The sequence below is a fragment of the Dromaius novaehollandiae genome, chromosome 3, assembly GCF_036370855.1.
Source record: "Dromaius novaehollandiae isolate bDroNov1 chromosome 3, bDroNov1.hap1, whole genome shotgun sequence".
Lineage (NCBI taxonomy): Eukaryota > Metazoa > Chordata > Aves > Casuariiformes > Dromaiidae > Dromaius > Dromaius novaehollandiae.
In genome coordinates, this window is record NC_088100.1 from 127,876,600 (window position 1) to 127,902,705 (window position 26,106).

General features: G+C 41.1%; 1 protein-coding gene across 4 annotated transcripts in view; it reads right to left on the bottom strand.

Annotated features, from left to right (window-relative positions):
- Window positions 1–626: 626 nt before the first annotated feature.
- The window catches only part of ANAPC1 (anaphase promoting complex subunit 1), a 44,710-nt gene continuing 19,230 nt past the window's right edge, over window positions 627–26,106 (bottom strand). For all 4 annotated transcript variants that reach the window (XM_064510067.1, XM_026110464.2, XM_026110463.2 and 1 more), the window contains exons 20-47: window positions 25,155–25,303; window positions 23,498–23,576; window positions 23,348–23,384; window positions 23,170–23,240; window positions 22,850–23,028; window positions 19,911–20,137; window positions 17,926–18,044; window positions 16,308–16,579; window positions 15,265–15,499; window positions 14,007–14,098; window positions 13,700–13,834; window positions 13,442–13,524; window positions 13,225–13,303; window positions 12,503–12,577; window positions 11,502–11,578; window positions 11,145–11,235; window positions 10,996–11,049; window positions 10,499–10,692; window positions 8,652–8,738; window positions 8,045–8,162; window positions 7,426–7,503; window positions 6,889–6,956; window positions 5,087–5,225; window positions 4,490–4,576; window positions 3,817–3,912; window positions 3,277–3,475; window positions 2,033–2,167; window positions 627–997 (exon numbers count right to left, since the gene is read on the bottom strand). In XM_064510067.1, the coding sequence (XP_064366137.1) occupies window positions 882–997; window positions 2,033–2,167; window positions 3,277–3,475; window positions 3,817–3,912; window positions 4,490–4,576; window positions 5,087–5,225; window positions 6,889–6,956; window positions 7,426–7,503; window positions 8,045–8,162; window positions 8,652–8,738; window positions 10,499–10,692; window positions 10,996–11,049; window positions 11,145–11,235; window positions 11,502–11,578; window positions 12,503–12,577; window positions 13,225–13,303; window positions 13,442–13,524; window positions 13,700–13,834; window positions 14,007–14,098; window positions 15,265–15,499; window positions 16,308–16,579; window positions 17,926–18,044; window positions 19,911–20,137; window positions 22,850–23,028; window positions 23,170–23,240; window positions 23,348–23,384; window positions 23,498–23,576; window positions 25,155–25,303 (3,371 nt within the window). In that variant the 3' untranslated portion in view covers window positions 627–881. The remainder of the gene's footprint in view (window positions 998–2,032; window positions 2,168–3,276; window positions 3,476–3,816; window positions 3,913–4,489; window positions 4,577–5,086; window positions 5,226–6,888; window positions 6,957–7,425; window positions 7,504–8,044; window positions 8,163–8,651; window positions 8,739–10,498; window positions 10,693–10,995; window positions 11,050–11,144; window positions 11,236–11,501; window positions 11,579–12,502; window positions 12,578–13,224; window positions 13,304–13,441; window positions 13,525–13,699; window positions 13,835–14,006; window positions 14,099–15,264; window positions 15,500–16,307; window positions 16,580–17,925; window positions 18,045–19,910; window positions 20,138–22,849; window positions 23,029–23,169; window positions 23,241–23,347; window positions 23,385–23,497; window positions 23,577–25,154; window positions 25,304–26,106) is intronic.

Below are 26,106 nucleotides of genomic sequence, written 5' to 3' on the forward strand. Positions count from 1 at the left end.
CTGCCCAGAACAAATATAGAGCGAGCCATGTTCCAAGTTCAGTGCTCTGGGGAGATACATAAGGCATGTAGCAGAGATTAAGGAAACGCAAACGAATGCCCAATTATTTAAATTGTCTGTGACTAGTTTCAGTTCTTGCCCAGACATAACGTAACATTGTGGAGGCAGGTGTTTTCTCAGCAGCCACTGACTAATTGCAGAACAAAGATTAGAAAAATTAAAAAAAAGACATAAACAGTGCAATAGTGAGTATGTGGCAGAAGAGTCAGAGCAGAACAATTTATACTTACAGAGTAAGAACACTTATGCAAGAGATACCCAGTAGCCTGTCTGAGACAGAAAGGTCACGTGAATGAGACTAAAAGATCATGCCAGTTCTTGAAAGGCATTACTTGGCAAAATCCAAGCAGCACAGCAGGCAGCTTGCTCTCCTTTCCAGCCTGATACCCCAGAGGAAAAGCAAGTTTGGCTTCCTCCAGGCTGCCTATCTTCTAAAATCTACAGTACCTCATCGAAGCAGATTAAGATACACCACAGGCAATGAAGTTATAAAAACAAGGAAATTACATGGTTCCCAGCCAAGGCCTTTTCAGAATTCACCACAAAAGACGTATTTGTAAACAAGCTTTAGTTACAAAAGTAAATTTATTATTAGTTCACTTTTACACATTTCTTAATTCATTGTAACAATTTATAAATAACTCCTGCTCACAGTCACCACATCTAGGGACAAGTTCGAAGTTTTTGCTGTTTGGGAAGTTACAAAATTAAAGCACATTTTACCTGTCTGTCTTTCAAATAACATGAATCAATGCACAGCTGGCTCTGTCGTTCAGTCGCCACATGGAAAATGAACGCCATGAGTTTCCACGCTGGCATAACTACAGCACCATGGATTGTGGATTTCTAAGCAACAGAGGAGCGAGCCTTAGTAGCGCACGAACTGGCATATTCAACTGCTTGAACTTCAAAAGCAGCTCAGAGAAGTTTGTACTTCCTAAAGAGATTAAAGAAAAAGAAAATGATTACATATTGGTGTTACACATGCCCAGGTAGAGAGTTATCAATAGAGCACGGAGAGTCAGCCAGTGTTCAGGTTTGTATTTCGAGATATGTGCTCCTTGCCACTCATTTTGTTGCAACACTGTATTAATGAAAATTTTACTGCCTAACCAAGCAGAAATTAAAGAAACCTCAAATTTGTTTAGGATGGCAGGAACTCCCAGAATAGAGGCTTGTAACAGAGAAGACACAGCAAAACAGGATAGAGGTCATTTGACCTGAACAGATGCCCAGGCACCTGACCTAAAAATATCCCAGAAAAGCCCAGGGTGCAATGGCCTGCGCAGTCTCCTGGGCCAGAGGGCTGGGCCCTCTAGTTAGGCTTCAGCAATAGATTCCTCTCATTCACCACTGAGATAGTAACATTCATTTCACACCCCTAAGGAAGCCACGGAGTTCCCCAAATCAAAGCCTAGCTGCGTTTCTCTCACAACCTGAGAAACTAAGTCAGTCCTTAGGCAAGCAAACAAGGACTGGTATATCCTCAGGTTGGGCTGATGGGGGGCAAAAGAAAAGCTGCCAAATGGGCTCAGAATTTCCATGGTTTCCAGATCAGACTACCATTAGAAACCTAGAAGAACAGGTGATCACTCTGACTAGGTTCTTAAAGGAAAAAGACTTAACGACATCCATTTTTGTTACGGATAACTACATAACAAAAAGGTTGCTTTCCCCTGTCACAGCCTCTCATCTGGTCTTGCTACCCTTTAAGAATGTTGTTGCTTGTAGGTCAGGAAAAGGCCAAGATGCTTTTACATTGGCTAATTCTGGCCTTCCTAGTCCTACTTAAAGTGTCTACCTTACACGTTAATACCATTCACAAAGAGGAAAAAGAAATGATGGAACAGCTTTCAGAGGAAATGCGCATCGCCACATAATGTACAGGATTTACTCCTCTTAATATACAGCACAAGCCCCCAAAATGTGTGTCTACATCAGTTCAGCGTGCTGTGTCACACTCCAACCCTACCTTCCAAGCCTCCAGCTGCCAGCTGGCTTGGTGTTGGGACCGAGTGGTAAATGAGGAAGCAAGCCAGCATGCTCAGTTGGGATTCTTCCGTAGGCTGCCCACTTAAGTAGGAATGCAAAGAGATGTCCCCTCCAGCTGTAACATATAAGACAATCTGATGAAGCTTAAGGAGCATTTGTGGGATGAAACAAAGGCGAGACAATTTTTCTGTGCCACAGGAAGAGCCTGCTGAAAAGGGTCTCCATCTCCCCACACAAAGTGGGCTGAGTTTGCAAACTTTCTTCCTTCTGCTGTGGCCACTTTTCAGCCTAATCCCCTTCTCTGCTGTGGTCACCCCTCACTTCTGCTCCTAGAAAATTCTCCCAATGCAACGCTAGAAAAGCTTTCCCTAGGAAACATAATAACCTTTCCAATTAACTCAACTTGCCACCCAATAGAGCCATCAAACAATTCTTCAATGAATAGTTCACACCCAAACCACTACACTAAAAACTTAATACTGGTTGTCCCACATGACTGTCTTAATTTTTCACTCAGCTGTACAAGATGAGATAGATGCCTTCATACACATACAAATACACACAGAAGTACTCAGAACAATACTGAACAGTACGCACTATATTACTACTTTCTTACTAAAAAGGACACGCATCACTAGATTTTGGAGATTTTAAAATTACAGTAGGACTGGCCTTAAGAGAACACTTCAGCTTTTAAAGCTGCCTGTATTCATGGAAATATTTAAGAGATTAAGACGTGCACAAAAAAAAAAAAAAAGAAGTACTGACTGCTTTGAAATCCATAACTGAAGCTTACATCATTGATTCTATCTGGCTAACGATTAGAAAAACAGATTAAAAAGTGCATAGCCTGATCTATTCTTTCCCTTGATTGACTTCCAGTGGCAAGTTAAAGAAAACCTAAACAAACAGCAGGTAGGCAAAATATGAAAGAGAGAGTTACAAAGAAGCCCTATATGGACGTGACTTCAGATCTCATATGTAAATTGCCTTATATAAGTCTTCCCCTCAGTTCTAAAAACAAAATGTTGTTTTGCTCATATATGTGGCATGTGATCGTAAGGCTAAAAAGGCAGACAAGTTGTTTTATGCTAACATACAAGTGCCTTGCCTTCTGTTATCATTTGGCAGTATTTTGAAGTAAAAGTGCACCTGGATAGGCAGAAAGGACAAGAATGCTGAATTGCACCCATGGCTGTAGCATTAAAGTAATGTTCTCCATACCTTGGAGCCATTGATCCAAAGCATTATCAATAGTGCACTTCATCACCGGCAGAAATTCAGAGTTCATGAAGAGTCCTCGGTTTGGATTCCTGCTCATCCTCTCCTGGTGACTTCGGGAACTGAAAAATTCTAACACCAGCTTAATCTGCCACAGTTCAAATGTCTCCGACATTTCTCTTCTTTCTAATCGTCTCACAGCCTAGCAGAGGGGAAATACAAAGCAACTGTAAGAACGTGAAGTATAGGAGGAAACAAATGTTGCTGTCATAAACGTGAAGTGAACGAACACGCTCAAGAACACACTCCAAGTGCACCCCTTCTCAGTACCTACTGAGAGAAACTGCTGACTAATGTTTCTTGTGTAATTTCAGTCTTCATTACCTCAGACTGTTTTCCAATTTGATTTAAAATCTCTGCTGTCTCCCTCAAGCTCATTAATATGTTTACCGCTCTTCCTTCCCGATGTTTGTAAAAGTGTGTGCAACTAACAACAGTCTTGCACCAAAGTATGGCTATTAAACAAAATAGTATTTACTTCACCTGATCTATTGCTATGTACGTGGGCAGCATCTCTGGATTTTCTTGAGTAACACACTCATAAAGAATTGAAGAGAAAAGATCCAGGATTTCCTGTTTCTGATAAAAGACACATGTTTTACAAAGTGCACATGCTAGGTACAATTTATTACAGGTTCTTACATTGCACACATTTCCTTCCATTAAAGTTAACCCGTGCACTGACATTACATAAATTAATGATGGTTAATAATGGTAGTACACAGCTTGCTTTAGTTCTCGCGCTTATTAAAACTAGCCAAGATGTGGTTATATTTTACTCCCTCCCTTAAGTCATTTTGGACAGAGAAGCAGTTCTCCATGCAAAAACCCAACACTTCTGCTGTGATTTCACCTGAAAATTGCAGGACACTAAACAGGACTCTCAGTATTCGTTAAACACATCCTGCAATGAATACAACTGGTGTATTTTCTAACACAACTAGCAGAAACTATGAGGTAAGTAATGGAAAAAACCCTGTAGGGTCAACACTGTTTTGCCTCTTTTGTATTACAGAGCATCCCTTACAATATTCCCTGTCCCCACTACTTGAAGGATTGTATTACTGAACTCTGCTCCTTGCAGTTTAATGTAGATTTTCCTACTTTCTATTTATGAAAACAAGAAACCATGTTAGTCCACCTCTAGGCATCATACCTGGCCCATGTTCACAGTTGGTTTGCAAAAATAATCAGCAAATGAAAACAGAGCAGGATCGGAAGTGAAAGCCGAAATTGCTTCTGGCTAAAAACAGATTAAAACATACTGTTAAAATGAACTTTTTTGTTTTACTGCACAAATGAAATAGCAATTTACATCCACCCTTTTCTTCCCAGCACACAAATGGGAACATTGCAATCTACAGAAAGCACATCACGGGCAAGATCAGTCCAACACTTCTGTCTGTCCACAACAAATGCACATGCATGTGGTGGCTCTTGGCCCAAGCTCATCCCATGCCCTGTGAAAGCCACCAGACTTCCTTTCCCCAAAGTCAAGTAAATAACTTCAATACTCATAACCATGTGGCAGAGCTGAAAAAATACAGCATAAGCTGTTGTGCCTCACTTAACCATTCCAGAGGGGCCATTCCCATTTCCCTGCCAGTCTGTCCTTGGGTGCACCTCACTTCACTGCTAAAGCTCTTTTTAACAAAGATTTACCAGCGTTCACTGCTATATGCAATATTGCCTGGGTAAGCAGAGGTCTCCCTGCTGCTCTGCTCCAGCTCCAAAACCAGTTTGGGAGCAATACCTTGAACGCCCGAGCTTCGGAGTTGCGGTGAGTAACAGTCTGTGCTAAGAGACTGCGCCAGCCCATTGGGTCCTCCTTGTACGAGAGCTGCCCAGCTCTCAGTTTCACATACAAGACGCCACCCTTAGAAAGAATCGACCTGAAATAAGAACAACTATGCTTACTTCACAGTGGTACTTATATGCAATGAGGCGGACCTGTAAAAGATACGTGAAATGCAACAGCCATATGTGATAATATCCCTTGCCCTGATTATTTAAACCCTGTCTCACATGCACATACATAGAAATCTTGCTTTCTTCTGGGGCAGGTTGCTCTCAAATGATGATGTGGTGGCAGACAACAGGAGAGCAAAAAGGGGTGAGCCATACTGATACAAGGAATATAACCTGGAGCCACTGCAGGTTCTCGCTAGATCATTAAAGGATGAGCTCCCACCACCAAGGACAACCACATAAGTTGTGTAAGTATCCACAGCTTTAAGGGCATGCTGTGATGGTGAAGCGTCCTTCCTCGATGCAAAAAAACCCCCCTGACATTCCTGACCAAGCCTACAAACAGAAGCGTGCAACAGTTTAAAGTAGCACTACTGCAAAGCAGCTGCATGTTTTATCTGATTTAGAACAATATCAACTGTGCAATTAACTTCAGGCCCCTGGGTGTCCTTAAAAATAACTACATTACCTGTACTGAAACTAACTACTTAGCATAACAACGTAGTAGCAATTCACATGTAGTAAGACAGGAAAAAAGATTTCTCCCACACATGCACACATCTCCAAAACACCACCAGCCAGCCAGCTCTCTACCATTTTTAAGGGCTGTGGATAGGAAAACATATCAGCCTTCTGACATGAGGGAAAGCCGACAGATTGAAAGCATCTGGAGTCCGAGGGAACAGGTGAATCCCAAAGAAGGCAAGTTCCCTGATCACCCATGTAGCTTTCTGCTGCAGCAGCACGAAAAGGCTTTTTTAGACAGATAAGTTCCAAAATGTGATCAGTCTAAAGGAAAGACTCAACCCAGGAGGAGAAAAGCGGGTTTCTGCCAGCTACGGTGCGGTAGATGAATCAGTACATGCCTTCTGATCCAGGCAACTCTGCACTCCGCAGCAGTTCTCTCTTAGGTATCTTTAAAGGCACGGACCAATGCATGCTGCATTGCAGTGCTTAATCTAATCTCAATGGAGTCACTTAAAGTAATCAGAATAATTATATTATTGATGAAAAATGCAGCTGGCTTCTTCTATACTAGTCACAGTGACAAGTTACATTGCAAGCTGTTAAGCACAAAGGTGAGAATTATTTTGCCTACTGAAACTGTATTCCGGTAAGACTTCTGTTTTGCACAGTTGCCCGATAGCGAGTTAAAACGTTAGCTAACGTGCATTAAGTAGGACTTTGTATACTTCTTGTAACATCAGAAAAATAGTATTTCACAAAGCAGTAACAGTTAGCTAACTCACGTATCAACAGCCTGGGAAATATGACATCACATCAACTCAACTCAAAACTAAAACCATGAGTTTAAGGTAGTTTCTGATACTGCTCAATCCCGCTGCCAATATCTGTGGTTTTTACTATTAAGTTTTCCCCCACCCTGTTTTTGCATGAATAATTCACAACAACAGGTGAAACCAACTACGCAGTTTCTTTCTTCACCTTAAAGTGCTGCCAAATGCACAAAAGTGAACCAATCAAAACCCAAATTCTTTCCAAACCGTAGGTGTTACAACTACAGGAGGTTAAAAAAAAAAAACCTACAAGGTCATTAACCAGTTAAGTAATATAAAGAATACTTACTTGAGATGGTGTGTTCCCTTGCTTAAATCTATTAATAATTCCCAGTACCGTGGTCCCTTCACTCTGATCTGTCAATGTAAGCATTTTTATTACTAGATATAACCAGAATCATAAAATCAAGAGTTTTCTAGATAAGACTAAAGTTCTTTCTGTGCCCTCAGAAGGACACGTGCCCCTTTATAGTACTACCTGCCCTGAAAACTCAGAGGGAAGAGAATCCAGCTATGTTTATCCTGTGAACAGTGAAGCTCTCCAGCATAGGGAATTCTCTGCTACATCAGATCTTAAAAGCATGACAGTCAAGTCTGAGGAGCAGTGCAGGCAAAAAGTTAGCATATGCATCCCATAGCAATGGAATTGTCCTCAGAGCCATTACCATAGCACAGAGATGCCCAGAGTCTGGCTAAGGTTGAACGGGGATCTGTCTGAGGTTAGACGGGGAATCAAAGAAAAGTCACTTAAGTCTCTCTTCTTGCAGTGAGTGTGGCACAGAATCTGGGCAATTAAATTTCTCATTACAGTGAAGACTTCCTTTACCTGCTTCAGTAAGTGAAGCTCTGGAAGAAGGGTGGGTGCCATCAATTCCTCCGTGGCTTCTGCATACCACTGCGTGCCCTTTAAAATGCCACCAACATTCACGTATTAGTAAAGCTCATTTCAGTGCAAAGAAAAAGAAAATGTGCACCTCATTTAAAACAATTTAGTTGGCACAAGTCAGCCAGTTTCTATCCCTGGGTTCTGATTAAATACATGGCCAGTTTTTGGCAGAACTAGGGAAAGGCTGTTAAAACCACTGCCAGTTCCAACCAGCTCTGTGCCTTTGAAAAGTTCTCCCTCTTCAGAAAGATGAGAACTGTGACCCTGGCTCAGTTTTTACACACTTGTCTGTCTGAAGACTTTGTGGTGCCTTTTACTTGTCCCATGTTCTGCTCTCAAGGTGTCATCAAAGCACATGTAACGTGTGAGTGGGCTGAGCACACCCCTTCAATTATTTGCCTACAGAGCATGGCTTGTCTCCACCACAACTTGAAAATAAACCCAAGACTGCTGGCCACAACAATGAAAACAGCATGCCTTTGGTACATCAGCACTTTTGGTCGTCTCCCACACCTTCTCAAAGGCCTTCTCTCTTTCTCCCCCCTCCCAGACACATTACCTTGTATGTAACCTCTATCAGCGCATAACAAGGGGTGTTCGAATCCACATCAACAGGCGTCAAGAGTCTAGGTTCTGCTGCCAGCACATACAAGTGGCGCAAGGCCTGAAGATGGTACCTGTGTGTGGGAATGAGGAATTCAGCACCTTTGTATACCAAACTGCACACAGCTCAATAGCCAAATACAGTTGTCAAACAAGCTAGAGTGAAATCTGTAGTAATGTAGTAGTTCTTCTGATTTTGTTAACATATGCACTTTAGCTAAACAGGACACGAATTCAGGGATCACATATCTAAAACTGATTAAGAGTCAGAAATGGATAGATCTTGCAAGTAAACTTTTTTGCTGGAATAGCTATGTCACAGCAGCATAGAGTAGAGCCTCAAGAAATCTGCTTGCATTTCTTTGCTGATCAAAGATCACTACCACCATCCTAAATCTTCACTTATTTCTTCTGGTTGTCAAAGGTTTTTTGGAAAGCCTCAAAAAAAATTATTTACAGGGCACCTAGGTAAAAGTTCTAGATCATTTGTCTGTAGATAACTTCTTTTGCAAGGAGATGATTTAGCTTAAATTAAGAAAATACAAACCATAGAAAACTCTTACCGATTGTCCGTGCTGTGAACAGGGAAATGAGGGTACAGCGCACAAAGGAGAGCAGCAATTGAAGAATTTGAAGTGCTCAGGGAGTATCTGTAGAAGAAACATTTTCTGTTAGTTTTCAGTGCTAACAGTTACTGGCAACTCAACCACAGGTGCTCAAAATATTTTTGTGTCCCACAGAAGGGAGGGACAGTAGCAAAGTGCAGAAACGCAGTGAACTTCCAGATGTGTTCCTATAGTAGACAAAATGAACACGTAGCGGTGGTAAATGAACACAAGCCAGAAACATTCCTATGCCATTTCTAAGTAATGTAGTATCTAGAAGACAGTAAGATTTGCATTTGCAATAGAAAACATCTCTATGCAACTATATATTCAAAAAAAAAAGTAAATGTCTAGATAAATGTCTAGATCTTCCAGACAATGGGGAGAGTTTCCAAGCTGCCACACTTAGAGTTTTTTTTTTTTTTTTTTTTTTTTAAAGGCCTCGACAAAATGTAAATTACTTTTGCATCGATGTTTGTCTTGTCTCTTGCAAAGCAGGGAACGATACAGTTAGAAAGGCAGCGCACTTAAAATAGTAACAATCCTAGGAGATGACTGTGCCTAATATATAACGAAGATGATGGAAAAGCCATGTCAGCATCAAGTAGAGACGAAACAGAGATAGCTGCCAGTTCTCACTTTTACTGACCCAGGAAGAATGAGATGTGCTGTGCTCTCTGACTGCAGCCTCTGGAAGTAAAAAGCTCTGTTCCAGTCAATAGAAGGCCAAAGAAAGGAATGTGGCACCACAGAGATGACCAACAGAGAAATCCATATTGCGTGAGCTATCTGTCATGTAGCTCTATAAAGCTTCATGCTAGAGTATGCATTTAAGGAAACTAAGCAGAACAAAGAATTAAGCAGAAGATACAAAATTTTGGCCAACTGGAGTGCGGCAGGAAGGTGGAGGATATTGCATTGAAAGAATGCTTAAGAGGGGGCAAGTGATGAGCATCAAGACACGGGAAAAAAAAAAGAAAGATGAGAATGATGCAAATGAATCTTTCCAGAGAAGAATGCCTGGAATAATGGAGCCATTGCAGTCAAGTGGTTTTTGCTTACTCATTAAGTTGTATCAGGTCACCCTGACAGAAAAGAGGACTAAAGGAAGGGGCAATTTAAGCAAATGGAGAAACAAACAGAGGAAAGGGATAGTTCTCTCCCAGGGCAGACCCAAGCAGCTCACTTAGAGCAGTTCCTCCTCCCAGTCCCAACATTGGGTGGCTGTTGTGCTTTTTTTGGTATATTTATGCACAGCACTTTAAAGCACTGCACTTACTAGACTGCCATGGCTTTATCCTCCTCTACTTTGTTATATACAAAGATATTCAAATGATAGTAACTACTAAAAACCTGACCCAAAACTGTTGTGTGCACAAGCTGAGCTCTGACAAGAAAACAAGCTGTTAATAGCTGTGACAGTATCTGCTGTTCGTGTCATCAGCTCTCTAAATTCTAAGCGACTATCCAGTCTCCAGGAGTCCAAATATGAGGTTCACTGTGCAGACAGTATCAAACACAAAGTGACAAATAAAAGATCAAACAACTGATACTGAAATATCAAAAGCAGTAAGTGTAGGTATGAGTACAGAAAAAGAGGAAAAAAGTCCCCTGGACCCAAAGCACAGTCAAAGACATGCAAATCCTCCTCCTCCAGAAAACGTCTCTGTCATTTGCCCATGAGTTATCTTCTCTCTAACTTACTCTTTGGATCTCGAGAACTCGCATGCTTTTCTGCGCATTGCTCCAGCTTCCACAGGAGAGGTGGAAGATGAAGAAAGTTGTCTTTGGAGATGGCAAGTTACCTTCCTCCTCCCAGAAAGAGAAGCCCCAAAGCCATGTGGTGAGCCAGGTGGAACCCGTAGTTCATCTCTCCGCCTGTCTTCTTGTGCATGAAACGGCAAAGCTGAAGGACTTTCAGGTTTCCAGAGCCAGCCATCACCATCGCGAGAGACAGCAACAAGACGCTCAAGCATGTTTCGAGATTATAGTGACCTGTCTTCAAGTAGATTAGGGAAAGAGTTATTACACTTCTGCGGTCAAACACATGCTGTTGGTCAGACCTAATACGTTGTTCTCTACCCCAGAGTTCAAAAACCACATTCCACAGAAACAGGGAGAGTGGAGAACCAGCAAAGTCCTTAACAAAAATGATTCACAGCCTTGTCACATTCTGTAAATACATCCGTAAGACAGAAAAGTAAAAGGGATGTTTTTGTTTGCATTAAGGCTTCAGTGAGGGTAGAAGTATATCACACAACAAAGCCTCCTTTCCATTGAAAAAAAACTTCAAAGAACTTACTATTGAAGCTGTTGGAGCTGACAAACACTTCAGGAAATCTGTTGCATATTTGTACTGGAAAGAAAAGAAATACGTATTAAATAGAGATACAAAGGATAGATTAGAACTCTACAGGAAATCAAGGGGAAAAAAGTACAAAAACCTCTTACCAAGCACTTAAACGCTGCCAGATTTTCTGAACCAGCAAATCGAAATCCCAGTGACAAACATGCACCAGCAATGATGTAGACATGAGCTTGCCTAATAAGCAATACAAACAGGAAATGAGTAAGTGTTTCTCTTTTCCTAATCTGAATAAGCATCACACACTTCTTGATTATATATATATATAAAAAAAGACTCCTGCTTTAAAGAAAGCTGAGAATAAAATTCCCCTAATATCAAGGCACAGATTTTCTTTGCATATTGATATCTCTATAAAAGTTCAGTTGCATGTTTCAGAAGTAAAATTTGGTTTGTACAATCTTCCTCTCTAGCTGCGACTAATCTTTATATGCAGTACTTACGCCAGTGTCTCTAAACTCAGGTCTTCAGATGAAGGCAGCTCTGTTGCATGAAGGGATATACTATTCTCTCTTATGATCTAAAAAAGCACAAGACGTAGAAAAATTAATCCAGCGGATCCTCTCTGAACCTTTCTGGACATCTAGGGTTCATAAGTCACACAAAACAGAAGGTCTGTTTCACAGGATTATAAAAGCTAACTTTTCTTCCACTAGCTAAAATTCCAGTGGTGGCAAGTCCATGCTCTGTGCAATATATCTTAGAGTATCGTGGATGAGGAGAAAAGTTTAATCCTTTTCTCTTTCTGGCACTTTCTTCTGTCTTGAAGAGTTGTATCTCTCCCCAGTCCTCTCTTCTGTAGCTCTAGAGCATCAATATACTCTACAAAGAGTCCCCAACACTCCCATCATGGTCCAGAAATCCAGTGCAACAGTCATCTCTGTCATGTGAGTATCAAATTCAAAACTTATCTTGATTGGAGTCCTTGGCCCAACACCACCTGAAATGTCTCATAGGAAGGGAAGTCTGGAAGTCTCTGGTTCAAGCTCCTGCTCAAAGCAGGCCACCTTCAAACCTAGATCAGGTTTACTCAGGGCCTTATCCAGTTTAGCTTTGAATAACCTCAAAGACAGAGATCACACAGACTCTCTGGGCTCCTCTTCTAATATTTGATTACCCACACTGTGAACATTTTTTTTTTTGTCCTCATATATAATCAGAAATTCCCATGTTGTAATTTGTGTCCATTACTTTCATTCTTACTGCCTTTCTTCAATGGCCCACTAAGTTTTATTTAGCCTGTCAAGACTTCTTTGTAAAAACAAAGCTGTCAGTCCAGCTCACGGTCTCTCCTACCTCATATTAAGTTTCACATAGCAAAGAAATATTACAAATTAACTTGTGTTTTATCATGAAGCTCAGGTGACAAAGGAAATGCTCACATGTGTAACAATACACTGAGTTGTAAAATTGGGAAGCAAACACATTAAGCGTAAATACCTACTTGAGGCACATTGCTATTAACCCACTTGGAATTGGGCAAGATGTCATCCCACAAAATCAGGCATCGAGCCAGGGTCTAGAAAGGTGAGAAAGCCAAAATGTAAGGATGGAAAAAAAGTACACAATGACAACTGTTTTTTGGGTGCTTTTTTTTTTTTTTTTTTTAAACATAATAAATGCATCCAGAAAAAAGAACAGAAAATCTAGCCACCCCCCAGCAGCTCTTTCATTGCTTCTCAGCCTTCATATCAGAAACAACAGAAAAGCTCTTTTGTTTTAGGAAATTCACATTGTGTTTGCAGACAAAAGATCCACAGAATAAATTCTTCTGAGGTCTGTATTTTTAGCTGGTAAATTTAGCTGAAAGTACAACATATACTCGTAACAGATCCTGAGGCCTGACTGAATTTTTTAATAGCTGAAGGTCATTCAGAAAAGCTACAGAAATTTACTTAAACTGTCCAATTTAATTTAAGACTCCTCATAAAACATATCATTCAAACATTTCTCATTAAATTCTGCCTCTCTCTAGGGCTGCATGACAAGCAAACTGCCCTCCTACAAGCAGAGATATGTTTGAAGGTCAAAGTTCGGCAGGCAAGCAATGAATTTCTGAGTTATCAGATATCTAAGGTCTTCTACATGACAGACGTGCACTGGATTTTAAGATGCATTTTTAGTATTGTTAAATAAACTGAGAAATGAAACAAAAGAAAATCTTACTCTCAATAAAAGGAACTCTGGTTTTACAAAGTCCAGCAGATACATCGTATCTGGTGCTTGAAGCCAGTCAGCAATGGATCTGCAGAGCACAGTAAAGGAACAGGGTTTACAGATCATACTTCCACGGGGTGCAAAATTGCCTGAGCCATACAATGCAGGGCTAATATTATGGCGGTTTAATTATTACAAAAAATCCAAGTAATTCCAAGGTCAATACCTGTTATTAGTCTTCAGATAGATCATCGCAAGTGCGAGTGTGGCACCTGGACAAGTAACATCCACATTTATGGTGTCTCCTTCCTGTGAAAATACAAAACACTTTCAGCGCAGGTAACTAGGAAGGCAACAGCCTGTAGCGATGAGCATAAGCATTCAAAACTCCCATGCTGCACTGAGAACTTCTGCAGACTTCTAAGCCACCACTATGTTCAGCTTAAGTGAGCAAGAATGACAAACAGTTAGTTATAACACGTACCTTAATCTGGTAACTGGGAGACTTGTGCTTCTCTCTGTGCATTCCTGCCTGGAAGCGCCGGTGACCTCCAACCATGTACTGGTAAAGCTGCTCAGGAACATTGAGGTCTGACATGCCTATCAAATTACTGCCATGCTAAGGAACAAAGAGGAGAAGAAATAAGAAGAAAGTGCCTTTTTGTACAAGAAAAAAAGTGCATTTGGCTGAAAGCAGTTGGAAGTCAAGGATGAAACAGTTCTCAGCGCCCCTACGCCAGCATATAATGATTCTTCTACTAATTGCAGCTTAAACAAAAAGACGCTCTTACCCCCAGGCAAACCATGCCTAAGGCTAGCCCAGATGCAAGTGAGTAGGACTCTCTGTCTGTGCAGTACTCCATTTCTGGTCCGGGGGGACGTCCTTGAGAAAACAAAACAGCAAGATTCATCTTCTAAAATTCCAGCTAAATAAACATGGTTTAATTAAGCATTGCATTTCTAATGAAATGAGAAAAAAACCTGGTGCTTCAAGAAAATCAGGAAAGTTCTCTCTCCAATAATTGTTATTAAACTGTCCATCATCAATCCATCAGCAGTATATATTGCCAAGTGATATGGCTGGAATTCACAGACCCGGTGAAAATGCATTGCTACAACTACATATACTCTGAAGATACTTATACCTACCAGATGTTGGCTGCAGAGTTCAAAAGCTGTAGCCAGAAAAGACTGCATATATCAAACTACCAGAAACACAATAGATATAATTTCATCCTTAAAATTTATCCCATTCTCAATTTAGTAAACCATAGTCTCTTTTAACAGAAGAGTTACATATAAACATGAATTAAAACTTAACTGTCAGAAATAAAATCAGAACAGCTATACAGAGAACTCAGCTGATCAGAAATTTACTGCTCAAAACCACCCATCAGAGAGAGCTGTTTGGAAGGCCTTACACCACACAATTTGAAACAGGAGACTTGAGGAAATGATGGCTCCACTTCCACCAGCTTAGTGAGCCAAACGGACTGTCCTTGCTAGACACAAGCTTTTTTTCCATGCAGTGCCTCAGTCTCTAGTTTCTACCGGGACAACTCCTTTATGGACAGACATGAATAACAACATGTCTGGGAAGCGCCAGCTTCATCGAGGATACACAATGGAACAGATCTGCTCAGGTGCTGTAGAGGGTCAGGATTTCCACATTTATAGCACCCAAGTCAGGAGGAACATGTCATTACTGGAGGCCATTTACAAAACAGCTGGCAACCCCAAACCAGTTCTACTCGGACAAAATGTCCACGTGCAAAGGTAAGTAGGTCCACTCCTGATGCTGTTATTACATTTCTACTAATCCAGTGAGCGCTCTCTGTGCTGCAGAACGCACTGTTCACAGTAGCGCCCATTCCTTTGAACAGCAGAGGATAAGCTTTGGCAAATGAGCGGTGAATATTGCAGTGGCAGAGGTACTACTGAAATAAAATATGCATTAAAACTTTCAGGTCACCAATGCACCCTGTAAAACACGCGTGTCTTGTGTCTCTCTCCCAGTCCGCACCCAATTTTTCCCGTGTTAGCACTTACCTATTTCAGCCAGCAGAACCTCAGCCGTGTGCCTGTGAGCGGTGCCTTGATAAACGAGGCCTATTCCGATCACGGCTGCCACCTGCACGTTGTGCGGGACATCCAGCTCCGTTGAAGTTGGTGGCAGGAGGGCAGGTATGTGAATGCTGAGGAGCCGCGTAATAGCCATATCCATTGTGCCCAGCTTGGCAGCAGAAACACCAAGCAACAGTCCAATACTCGTCATCTCATGGCCCTGAGACAGGAAACAAGTATGCACGATGACAGAAGGCAGGGATGTTTGGAAAGGGAAAAACGCTTGTCCCAGCTGAAATTTCAATCTTACATTCTCAAATATACACAGCGGTTAAGCTTTTTGAATCCACCTCTTACGGAAAATGAATGCTCACTGTTACAGGTGTAAAGCTATTTTCCAAATTTACGCTCTTGTTGCAGAGGCAGACTTCAATCCAAATGGAAATTCTTACACAATGAAACGCTAAGCATGGTTATAATGGGGACTTTTAGTTTCCAAAAAGTAATTTGGCTTGTTTTAAAAACAAAACCTGAAGTTTTTGCTTTTAAAGGTCCTCATCTCCCTAGCAGATCATTTTCAGTCCTTCCCTCCCACCAAGCCTGATGTAATGTTCATTGGTGTTTAAGTTTGGAAAGAATCACATATTTACAACTTCTTACAATATAAGGTGGGATTTTAAGAGCACATATGATTTTCAGCCCTTTAACACAAACTCCACAAAATCCCGAGTGGCTAAGCTCTCACTCTGTATCGCAGAAAGATTAACAACATGAACTTTTTGATGCAAAATGAGCAGAGGTAATTCATCTGCCACAATGAGCTGTGCATCAACATAGTGCAGAAGGATCTAGTGACAAAACTTCTGGAAAACTCTTAAACAGAAATAAAGTCATACACTACTAACATTAATAACATAATTGTGAGATTCCCCTGTATCAGTGTTTCAGAGTAATTTTTTTTTTTTAATGTTTAAAGAATTGAAGTCCTATAGATATTTCTCTCTGTTGCATATCGAAGAAGGCCTCACCTTTGTTAAGTAGTCATGTATATTGAGCGTGGCAAGTTTTGTGAGATGCCCGTTGAGACCCAAAGCCATGAGGAAGCCTGCATATTCATTTGCTAGTTCGGCAATTTTTGGTTTGTTATAGACAATCCACGCAGAATCTATCTGCGAGGCAGGTGCTATCTTCAGCCCAGCAGCCACGCCGTTGTGAAAGCTAGCCCAGCAAGCCATGTTTGGAGGTACATCGATGTTCCCACTGTTTAGGTCAACAGTAGTGTTCCTAGGAGGGGCACGGCCTGCCCATGACAGAATCATTAAAAACAATTAAGACAAACTAAAAGACAAAACAGCAAAGAAATAACTCTGTTTAGCAGTGCTGCCTTGCTGTTTCATTGATATCCCAGAGGAAAAATATATAAAAAAAAATCACTAGAGCTAATCCAAAGAACTTCAGAAACAGCTCTCAGCTTCAGTAGGATGCTAAGTAAACAAACACTGACAGCGTGCTAGGTAACACTTCTATTCTGAAGACAGTCACAGGTATCCTCAGACATGGCAGATGACAGAAGCACAGTATACGAGATAAAACAGCACTTCGGATTTTGAAGTATCTATGTCCTATATGGCCCAAATACTGACCTAATACTGCATTGCCTTGGGCAGCTTTTTTCACTCATCTCGCTTCTCAAAACATAGCTCACATAAGAGCTCAATGGTAGATAACAACACTGGCCTTAACCATAGAGAACAAGAAACTAGCAGGTGCCAGATTCAAAACACTAAAGAGTTACTTCTACACAGAAAGCACACTTAAGCTATGGATTGTTACCTAAGCTACATGTCTTTGTGAAAAGACACAGAAGATGCTAAAAAGTTTAGATAGCTTCAAAAACCAATGGGATAACTGCTGAGAGAAACTCCATCATATTCTGTTAAATGCAAAAATAGCTCTAGGGGCACAAGTCACTGGCTATTGAAAGAATATATCAGGGTAGCATCGCTGCTGCTTGTTCTCAGTCTTTCCTTGGCAGCTATCAGATGGGACACTGTGCCAGAAGCCTGAGGACCACAAACTTAGGCTATGTGAGGGGAAAGGAGCAGGGCAGAAAAGCAAGAAGGGAGTGGGAGGACCTGGAAAGAATAAGGGGAAAGGAGTCAAGCTTGGGGGAAATGGGCAGAAAAAGAATCTGACCTCTAGCACATGTTCCTCCTCCAGAGCCTAGAGCAGAACTGAGTTTCCCTAAAGCCTCACCATTCCTCTGCTGTCAGGAAATACCTGTGAAGCCCACTGGCCAAATTCCCCTTTTCCTCTCTGGCTAGTCCACAAAGGACAATAGCTTTCTGCTGCAATTTGTTTTATCTACCATTGCACTGAATTCAAGTGGCAGGATCTTTGTGATGGCTGCACAAGTTCCAACGCAGCAAGAAGTTACTGTCTGCAGATACGTATTTGGAGACACAATTTAGGTACTACTTGCAGGGAAGACAAAGTGCTCTCTTCACTTTAACTGGGTTACTCGTGTTGACAAAGTCAACACAATTAGCAAAGCACGTTCCTACATTCTTGAGAAGGGCACTACATCTGCTTTGCTGGATAAATATTCTGGCAGGCAAACCCCGAAGAAAATGCTGACCAACGTACCAGTTAGATTCAATTTTGGGATAGGCAATTGTTCTGTTGGAACAGGATGATACGAGAACAAAGTAAACATTCCTCTTCCGACAGGCAGTGCCATGGTTCGCTGGCACAGCTGTAACAACCTGTTGGGGAGATGAAATCAGAACCAAGACAACTCCTTAATACGGACAAATATTCCAAACACAGGATACAGAATGAACCTACAGAACAGGCACCAGAGAGAGTCATTTTTCTGACTATGAGACAACATATTGTCTTTACTTTTTTAGTAGGATAAACTAGTGAACCAAAATTTTCAGTGTTTAAAAGGTTAATCTCAAAGATATGCTGTAGCTGACCACATGTTGAAACTTTCCTCTGTTTTTTTCTTAAAGCTGGGGATTGTTAAATAAACATGCTATAGACAATTTACTAGGCATATCAGAGAGAAAGAAGAAAGCAGAAAGCAAAACAAAGTTGATTGCCATATGCAATCTTGCTATGACTAGTGATCACATCTAGTAATAACCTGTGTACAGAATTAATAACATACTTCCAGGAATGCTGACCACAATTCTCTACGATTTACTCTGGAAACACTTTCTAGACTTGTTAGATTACTCAGCCTGTTATGTCAGACAATAACTCACTGCATTCCTTCTGCTTCCAACTTCGCAGAGTGCTTTGCATGTTAATGATCTTCTGAAGATTTAGTTTTCAGTGAGAAGATGCTTTTAAAATCCCCAAAACAAAAAGCTCAGCGAATATAAGACTGCATACATCCAAGCTAATGTGAACAGCCTGTGCCAAGCTTACTAAACTGTGTAGCAATTCTGTGGCCTGCAACCACTGGCTTTCACCTCACTCAGCAATATATTCAGGAAGAGCTGACTATATGAATATATTTAAGATGCGTGTGTGTGTGCACGCGTGTGTGTGTATATTCAATACATAAAGATGATTGGATAGACAGCCTGGCAGCAAGTCAAGATTCAGTGAAATCTGTTGGACATCTTAGCTTATCAATGTTACGTGGTATCTTCTATGAACAGTATTTCCCTGTACCTTTTCCTATGAAGAACTGGGTGCCAATGGAAGTAAACCTAGTTAAAGGGAGACAAATGAGGAAGCACAGGGTGGGTGAAATTCCACTGCTGCATTATATACCCACCCCTAAACCCACTAGCACCTCCACAGGAACACTTCCACTGACAAAGAAAGGGACGGTCTTTAACACAGCAGTCCAAATGGGTGCTTGAAGCCTCGCAGCTCTGGGTCTGCAAGGACCTGCATGCCCAGGAAAGGACAGGGGTGTAGGGCAGCGGATGGCATGACACCAGAACACAGCAGGCAAAGGGGCTGGAGCGAGTCCTGGCTTTGGGGGCAATCAGAGGATGGAGGGAGGGCATGAATGTTTGTGATACATGACATTATTCAGACCAGGGCTTGAGAGAAGGAAGCAGGACTGACTGACATATTACCTAGACTGGGGAGGGAGGGTGCCTATGACGTGTAGAGTCTGTATCACACACAGACTAACCTTTACTAGACAAATATGCCCCATTTAACCCCATGCTATGACTACGATGCCCTCTCTACAGTGTGTTTCTCCAGAGTAGCTCCTGCTTATATTTAATCTGCTCTTATCCTGCTTTTTAGATGGAGAAAAGAATGCTGCAACCTGCTCTCACGTCGTAATTGATCTCAACATGCTGTTTGGAGTTCAAACCAACAATCTTTCCCATATGCAGCTTCAGTCCTGAGAGCACTCCAGCTCCATACGGAACAGTTTTGATGTCCACTGAACCTCGAAGACTTTCATTCTGAAATCCAACATCTTCTATGAGTGTTTACACTCAGGCCTGCCTATTTTAATGTTCAGTTCAGAACTAGAATATATCGCACTGCTTGGTAGGCATACTTAACTTTAAGCCACCAAAAATATTCACAGGTTTTCGCCTGAATGAAATACTAATGAAAAACTGCCAGAAACGGAGAGAATCCTTTACCGGTTTTCTTTTTCTTCTATGTATTCATGGTCACTAGCTTCTGGCATCTGCACTACGTTGACACGTACAGGACGGGCACTTTGCAGGAGTCTTCGTACTTCCTGTACTCTCAAATCCTCACTCCATATTAGCGACATCACTTCTTCATTCATATCATTCATGCCATCCTCATCCTCTTCCGATTCAGATCCAGAGGGAATATCGGAGGACAGCACTTGGCCCACAGACTGAAAGGGAAAGAAAAAGGAAAAATATTATTTCCAGAAGTACAGACACACACAGAACACTAAGTACCAGAAAGGCAGCAAATACTAGCACCATAACTGGAATGCGCTCAGCAGTTACCCGCACTGAGATTAGTTTGCAAATCAAATGGACAGAGATTCTTGCCATCACGAGTGACATCATTCATGCATTCGTGCCATTCATTTAAAAAGCCCCTAGGACTTCCGAACATTGTAATCAACTATTTTTGCACAGCTGAATGGGATAAATAACTATCAAGAGAGGAGGAGATGACACCTCAAAGATGCAGCAAAGGTTCTTGGCAAGGATTGAAAAGCAGGAGCTTGAAGAGGTGATTTCAGAAATCTTGCTCTCTTTCTTCCTAAACAAGCTCTTGTTTCAGAGCTGTAGGATGAAAGAGCTTTCCTTCCTTGCCTATACAATTATCTATGACTGCTAAGAAAACACTTGTGCTTCCTCTCCAATTTCAGCAGTGAAAAACAGAAACCTAGACCAGCATTTCAACAAGTATTTGAATAGAGGTTAAACTCCTGAGGGCACAGATACAGTCTGTTGTGGACAACCTGGGTTTTAGATCTGCCAATACTCTCACCCCTACTGGGACTGCTGTTCTGCATACCTAGTGCATCCCTATTCAGGCACATGCTTTATTGTCCTGATTATGCATATTCTCCTGAATCAGAACTTTAATTTGGATTTGATTTTTTTCCAACAACCTTTGGAAAAAAACAGGCTACCTATTAAAATAAAGAGTTAACCCACAGAGAAGTGAAATCCAACTGTTGTCGTCATCAACCAGCTTGCGTTTCATTGTGGTACTGGAATGTTTTTTTGAACTCACATGCCAGCTTCTTCGTGACCAGAAGATACTGAAGCATTTAAAGTGTTTGGAAGCACTGTGGAATTGCCCTCTCTTTCTTTGCATGATTTATAAAATCCTGGTTTAGGTCTCTGTCTCCCCTGTTCATTTGCATCACACTAGTGAGGGACAGGACTAACAAGAATGACAAGGATGATATCGGTCAAGATGCAACAGAGTATGCCCACAATTTGCATACACTACACTTGCTCCAAACTAGTCTGTCACTCCATATGAAGCACAAATTCATTTAATTTGTAAGAAGTTCTACAGAAATAAGCCTTCCAGCTGAATGCAGAATTTCCTTATGGCCTGATCAAATAATCTGAACATCAGCCCTATGGTGGGCTAGCACGTTCCTCTTTCTTCTCCATCTGTCATGAAGACAAATATTGATATGATTAACCTAGGAACAACAACAACAAAATCACTAAACTGGTTATTTTTCCTGTTTTACTCCTCAGAACTTTAGCAAGCTGACAGATACAGAATCACACAGACGGCACCTAACACAAGGTCTTCCTAAGCCTCACTGGTAAGACATGACACCAGGAATGCAAGTAAATTAACAGCTGATGAATGAAAACCAATTTCTTCTGATAAATATGCACTAAATCTCAATACATAACTGCACCACCCATATAGCCAGCGTCCGTTTTGAAACAGGAAACTCCACCCTGCCCCACTGAGAAATGACAAACAATTTGGCGTTTGAAGATCACTTTATCCTTTTAAGGTAACACATATTTGAGGCATTGTTATAAAGTGGTGAGATTGGATTTATCATCGTTTTAGATTTAGCACTGTTACATGAGGGCAGAAAGTTCACCAGCTGAAAATGAAATGGATTTTTAATGAACAGTGGTAAATAAGATCTGAACAAGTAATTTGTTCACTTTTCCTCCAAATTAATTTAAAAAATAACTTTTCTGATATGTAGTTAGCCATGAAGGCCTTGTTTTTAAAAAAAAAAAAAAAGAAAAGAAAAAGAAAAAAGGCAATTTAAAATCACTTCCAAAGCTAAGACAGCATTTAAAGAGCCTTGACCAAGATGTACTTGAGAATGCAAGTTTCCTCTTCGTGACTTCTGAGAAGACTGCAGACAATCTGCATAATAGGAGCAGAGAGTTTTATGCATTCCACTAGCCAGCTTTCAAGTAGAGTTTTGGCTTACCATACAGTCCTCGACAAAAAACACCTAATTGAGCCGAGAAGCCACATTTCCACTATCAGAAGAGAACGTTTTAGGGAAAACAACATAAAACACATGCTTTTTTCTCTTTACTTCAGGATACAAAGAATTAAAGCCTTTTCGAGAAAGAAGAGAAATATGAAGACAGGGTATTTCAGCATACCAGCTCTTCCAGAGAAAAGAGATCCCAGCTATGCCAACTCACGAAGGTGCCAGACTGACAAAAACCCACTTCCCTTCACTGTGCCATCACCTGTTTTGATGGCAGTCTCTCTGCATGGAGCACCAAAACCTCTCTAACACCTCTCAAAAATGAAGCTATTTTGGAGCAGAGGACTTACAGAGGCATTACTCCACAGGCAAAACTTTTGAACACCATACTTACATGAAGTTTAAAATCTATTTGATATCAATAATCTCCAAAGTTATGCACAGTTACTCTTCCTGTGCCAGATGCTGGTTTTTATATTGAAACCCTCACAGGGGCATAGACCATACGCTGCCCTCTCTCTCGAATCCTGAACCTTCTGTATGATGTAACCTATAACGCTGAACATCTACAGAGGGTGGGCAGGTTTCTAAACAGCCAGAGTGCTCTGCCCAGTATGCAGTATCATGAAATCCATGTATGCCCATACTCACAGATTTACCCTTTTGCAGGTTCCCTTCACATGCTTGCTTGGACAGATCCTGGCGCCCAATCAAGAGACAAACTGCTTCTGGCCAGTCTGATGCAGGCTGCTCTCGGCAATAATATATTGCATCTCTAATAGGAAGGGCTACACCGAAGGGGAGAGACTCCAGATCCCTTAAGGTGAAACCTTAAAATTAGCGAGGGGAAAAGAAAAAAAAGGAGAAACTTTTAACAATCAAAACTAGGCAAAATGCATTTCAGATTATGCAAGCACAAGACTATTATGCATGGTTGTTACCATTTCGCACATTGACAAAGCTGCTCTTACCAACATTAGTCATCCAAATAACTAACTTTTCAGCCAGGCTAGAAACAGATGTGCTCTGTCTGAAGCTACATCTGTAAAATAATGGGGAATAAAGGAGAAGCCAATAAAAGCTGGTCAGAAACTCAGCAGAGAGTCAAAAAAAGTATAATATGATAATTGAACAGCATTAAAGACATACCGATTGTCATCCTGCTCTATTTGCTGTTTTCGTTGTCCTAGGAAAGATAAATAACGCCATGTTAGTCCCATGTTCTCCAAGCAAAAGGACAGCATGCAACACACACAAAAGACACTGGGAGATATTACGAGGGCATCAGAGCAGCATTACCTGATGTAATTTTGTACAAGTAATGGGAGGCTTCATTAGACACAGCTCTCTCATCACCAAGTATGTACAGAGCCACACTCTGAATAGGAAAGAAACACCATGATACTAAGTCATTTAGTCTGCAGCTAACACTATATTGCCTATCAAAACCGACAGAAGATACCTTTAGTAACTTAAGTAGTGGGACAGGTCTATTATGAAAACATCATTAGTAAACACAGATTAAAAACAACTGAAGCAAGTAAATGAAACCCTTCTGCTTTAGATTTTTGTCTCTAAGTTTATCAAAACAAATCTTGAAGCAATTAAATGAATTTTCCCCGATGATTGTTTCAAAGGAAAAAAATATATATATACGTTCTCTAAACAGAAAACATATTCCCAGTGATTTTTGCTACGTTCCTCACATTTCTCTGAATTCCTTTTGTTAAACACACACATTTTCTACAAACACAGTTTTTCATACACAGTCCCTCCACATCTTGAATGTCGGCTACTTTGTGAAGGCTGCAAGTGAAAGCTTTTCCCATGCAAAACAGGGTTCATTTCATCTCGCTAGCCAACGAAACCAAAGTGATCTGTCACCATATTTACCTTTTGATACTGCCAAACAAGATGGCATGCCAAAGGCAAAAAAAAAAAGAAAAGAAAAGAAAAAAGAAAAAAGAAAAAGAGAAAAGCAAGAAAATACAATCTTTTAATTTGAAGGAATTTCAGTGGTGCTGCTTCAACTCCCCACACTTTCAAGGAAAGGACAGACTGGCTCCTGGCCACTCAGATCAGCGACTCTGCAACTAGTCCTGGACACTTGGGTCACAGCAGAGTCTCTTTGGCCCATTTTTCCTCTTCAGGCATGTCAGTCTCAACGTTTCTGTTTTGAATCCTGTACTGAAAAGTTTTCTCCATATATCTTTTGTGAATAAGGGAGCAAGGCTGGCCAGAAAATACTATCAGCACTGATAACTTCTCACGCAACTAAATGCTTATGTTGGTACATGCTCAAGAAAAAAAAGCTGGGAAATTCTCACTCACAAAATACGGTTAACTCTGAGTTACATTATTACTTTGCACATGCCATTGCTGCAAACCACAAAAAAAAACATAAGCAGTGAAGCGTAGGCCACTCACTCTGCATTCACCAGCTCTTCTTCCCAACCTCAAATATCTCCTCCCACCTGCTAAAACCCATCCACACCCTGAAGTAATATTGATGTGATAACAAAGAGACAGGGACTCTCAGGGATTTCTCTCTGCTAAAAGCATATTATTCCCATTGCAGAGAGGCTGACACCACACAATTCATTATATTAGAGATACTCCAGAGAATTTCATGCAGATGGGTAAGGTTTATTCAGTATGGAGCAGCAATGCTCAGAGATTGTGTGCTCAGGTCTCCAAACAGCACAGCCAAAGTTATATCCCTCAGGAGAGTTATTTAGCACAGGCTCAACACTGTTCCAGTACAGCTACTAATCTGCTTCAGCATGCAACCTCTGCTCCACAGAGGACAATTAAGCCCTTTGTAAATTTGATTTTGCTCTGAGGACACTTCACTTGCAGGAAATTAAACACGTGGGGGACAAACCCTGGCAGCACTGGTGCCACTGTGCTGCTATGCCAACAGAAGACGAAGCATCCTTTTTGCCAAATTACATACCAGTACTACCAGTTTGCTCCTTTCACAGATTCCTGGTAAGTAAGGATAAGGCTGCACTCCTTCTCCCTTCAGACAGGAACTCAGCCACTGAAAGATACTTGGAGGCTCAGCAGAAAAAAATGAGGGATGGTGCATGAAACCTGTTTGGACTTAATCATATGAATAGTAATGACACTGAGCTCATAGCAAATGCACAAAAATTCTCCACTATTCGCAAGGCAAGCCCTACAGTATTTCTAACTGAAAAAACAAAATAAAAAAAACAGTATTTCCTCAAAACATTATAAATCTCACCTCCCTACGGTTAGATAGAGGTTTATAGATGGACCATAATGAAAGCGTGAAACATCTGTCTGTCTTCCAAGAACAAACATCTCAGCCCATAGTCAAAAGAAACATGCATAATTAGTAATTCTCAAAACCTCAGTGGAACAGTCCTGCAATACAACAACATTAAATTGCTAAAGTAAGAGGACAGCTTAACTATAATATATTTGCCTTTCCTGTCCACAAACACAGGCAGGAAAGGCTGCCCAATCCTTTGAGATAATTTTTTTGGTCAGGAGAGGTAGTAGTTTGTCTTACACCACTAGTGAATTTCAGCTGGTAAGACAGTAAACAGATGCGCAAAGAAGATATGCCCTTATTTTATCTTCAGGGGTTGCTTGCTTTTAGCTCTAATTTAGTTCTTAACCAAATGTGAACTGAGAGCCTGCTGGCCTGTAGATGCTTGTCCACAGGAGAGGCACAACTCATTCCCAGGCTTTTGCACAGCTTTCTGCTGACATTTCTCAGCCAGCCCAAGAGGGAACCATCATTCCCTCCCAAGCCCTTGTTCCGTAAAGGGTCCCATGAGGCACTGGACTGAAGGCACCAACCCAGGGCTGTGCAATTCTAATAGCTCTCCAGTCTTTGTAAGAAGCTATTAAAAGCAAAGGAGCGAGGCAACCTC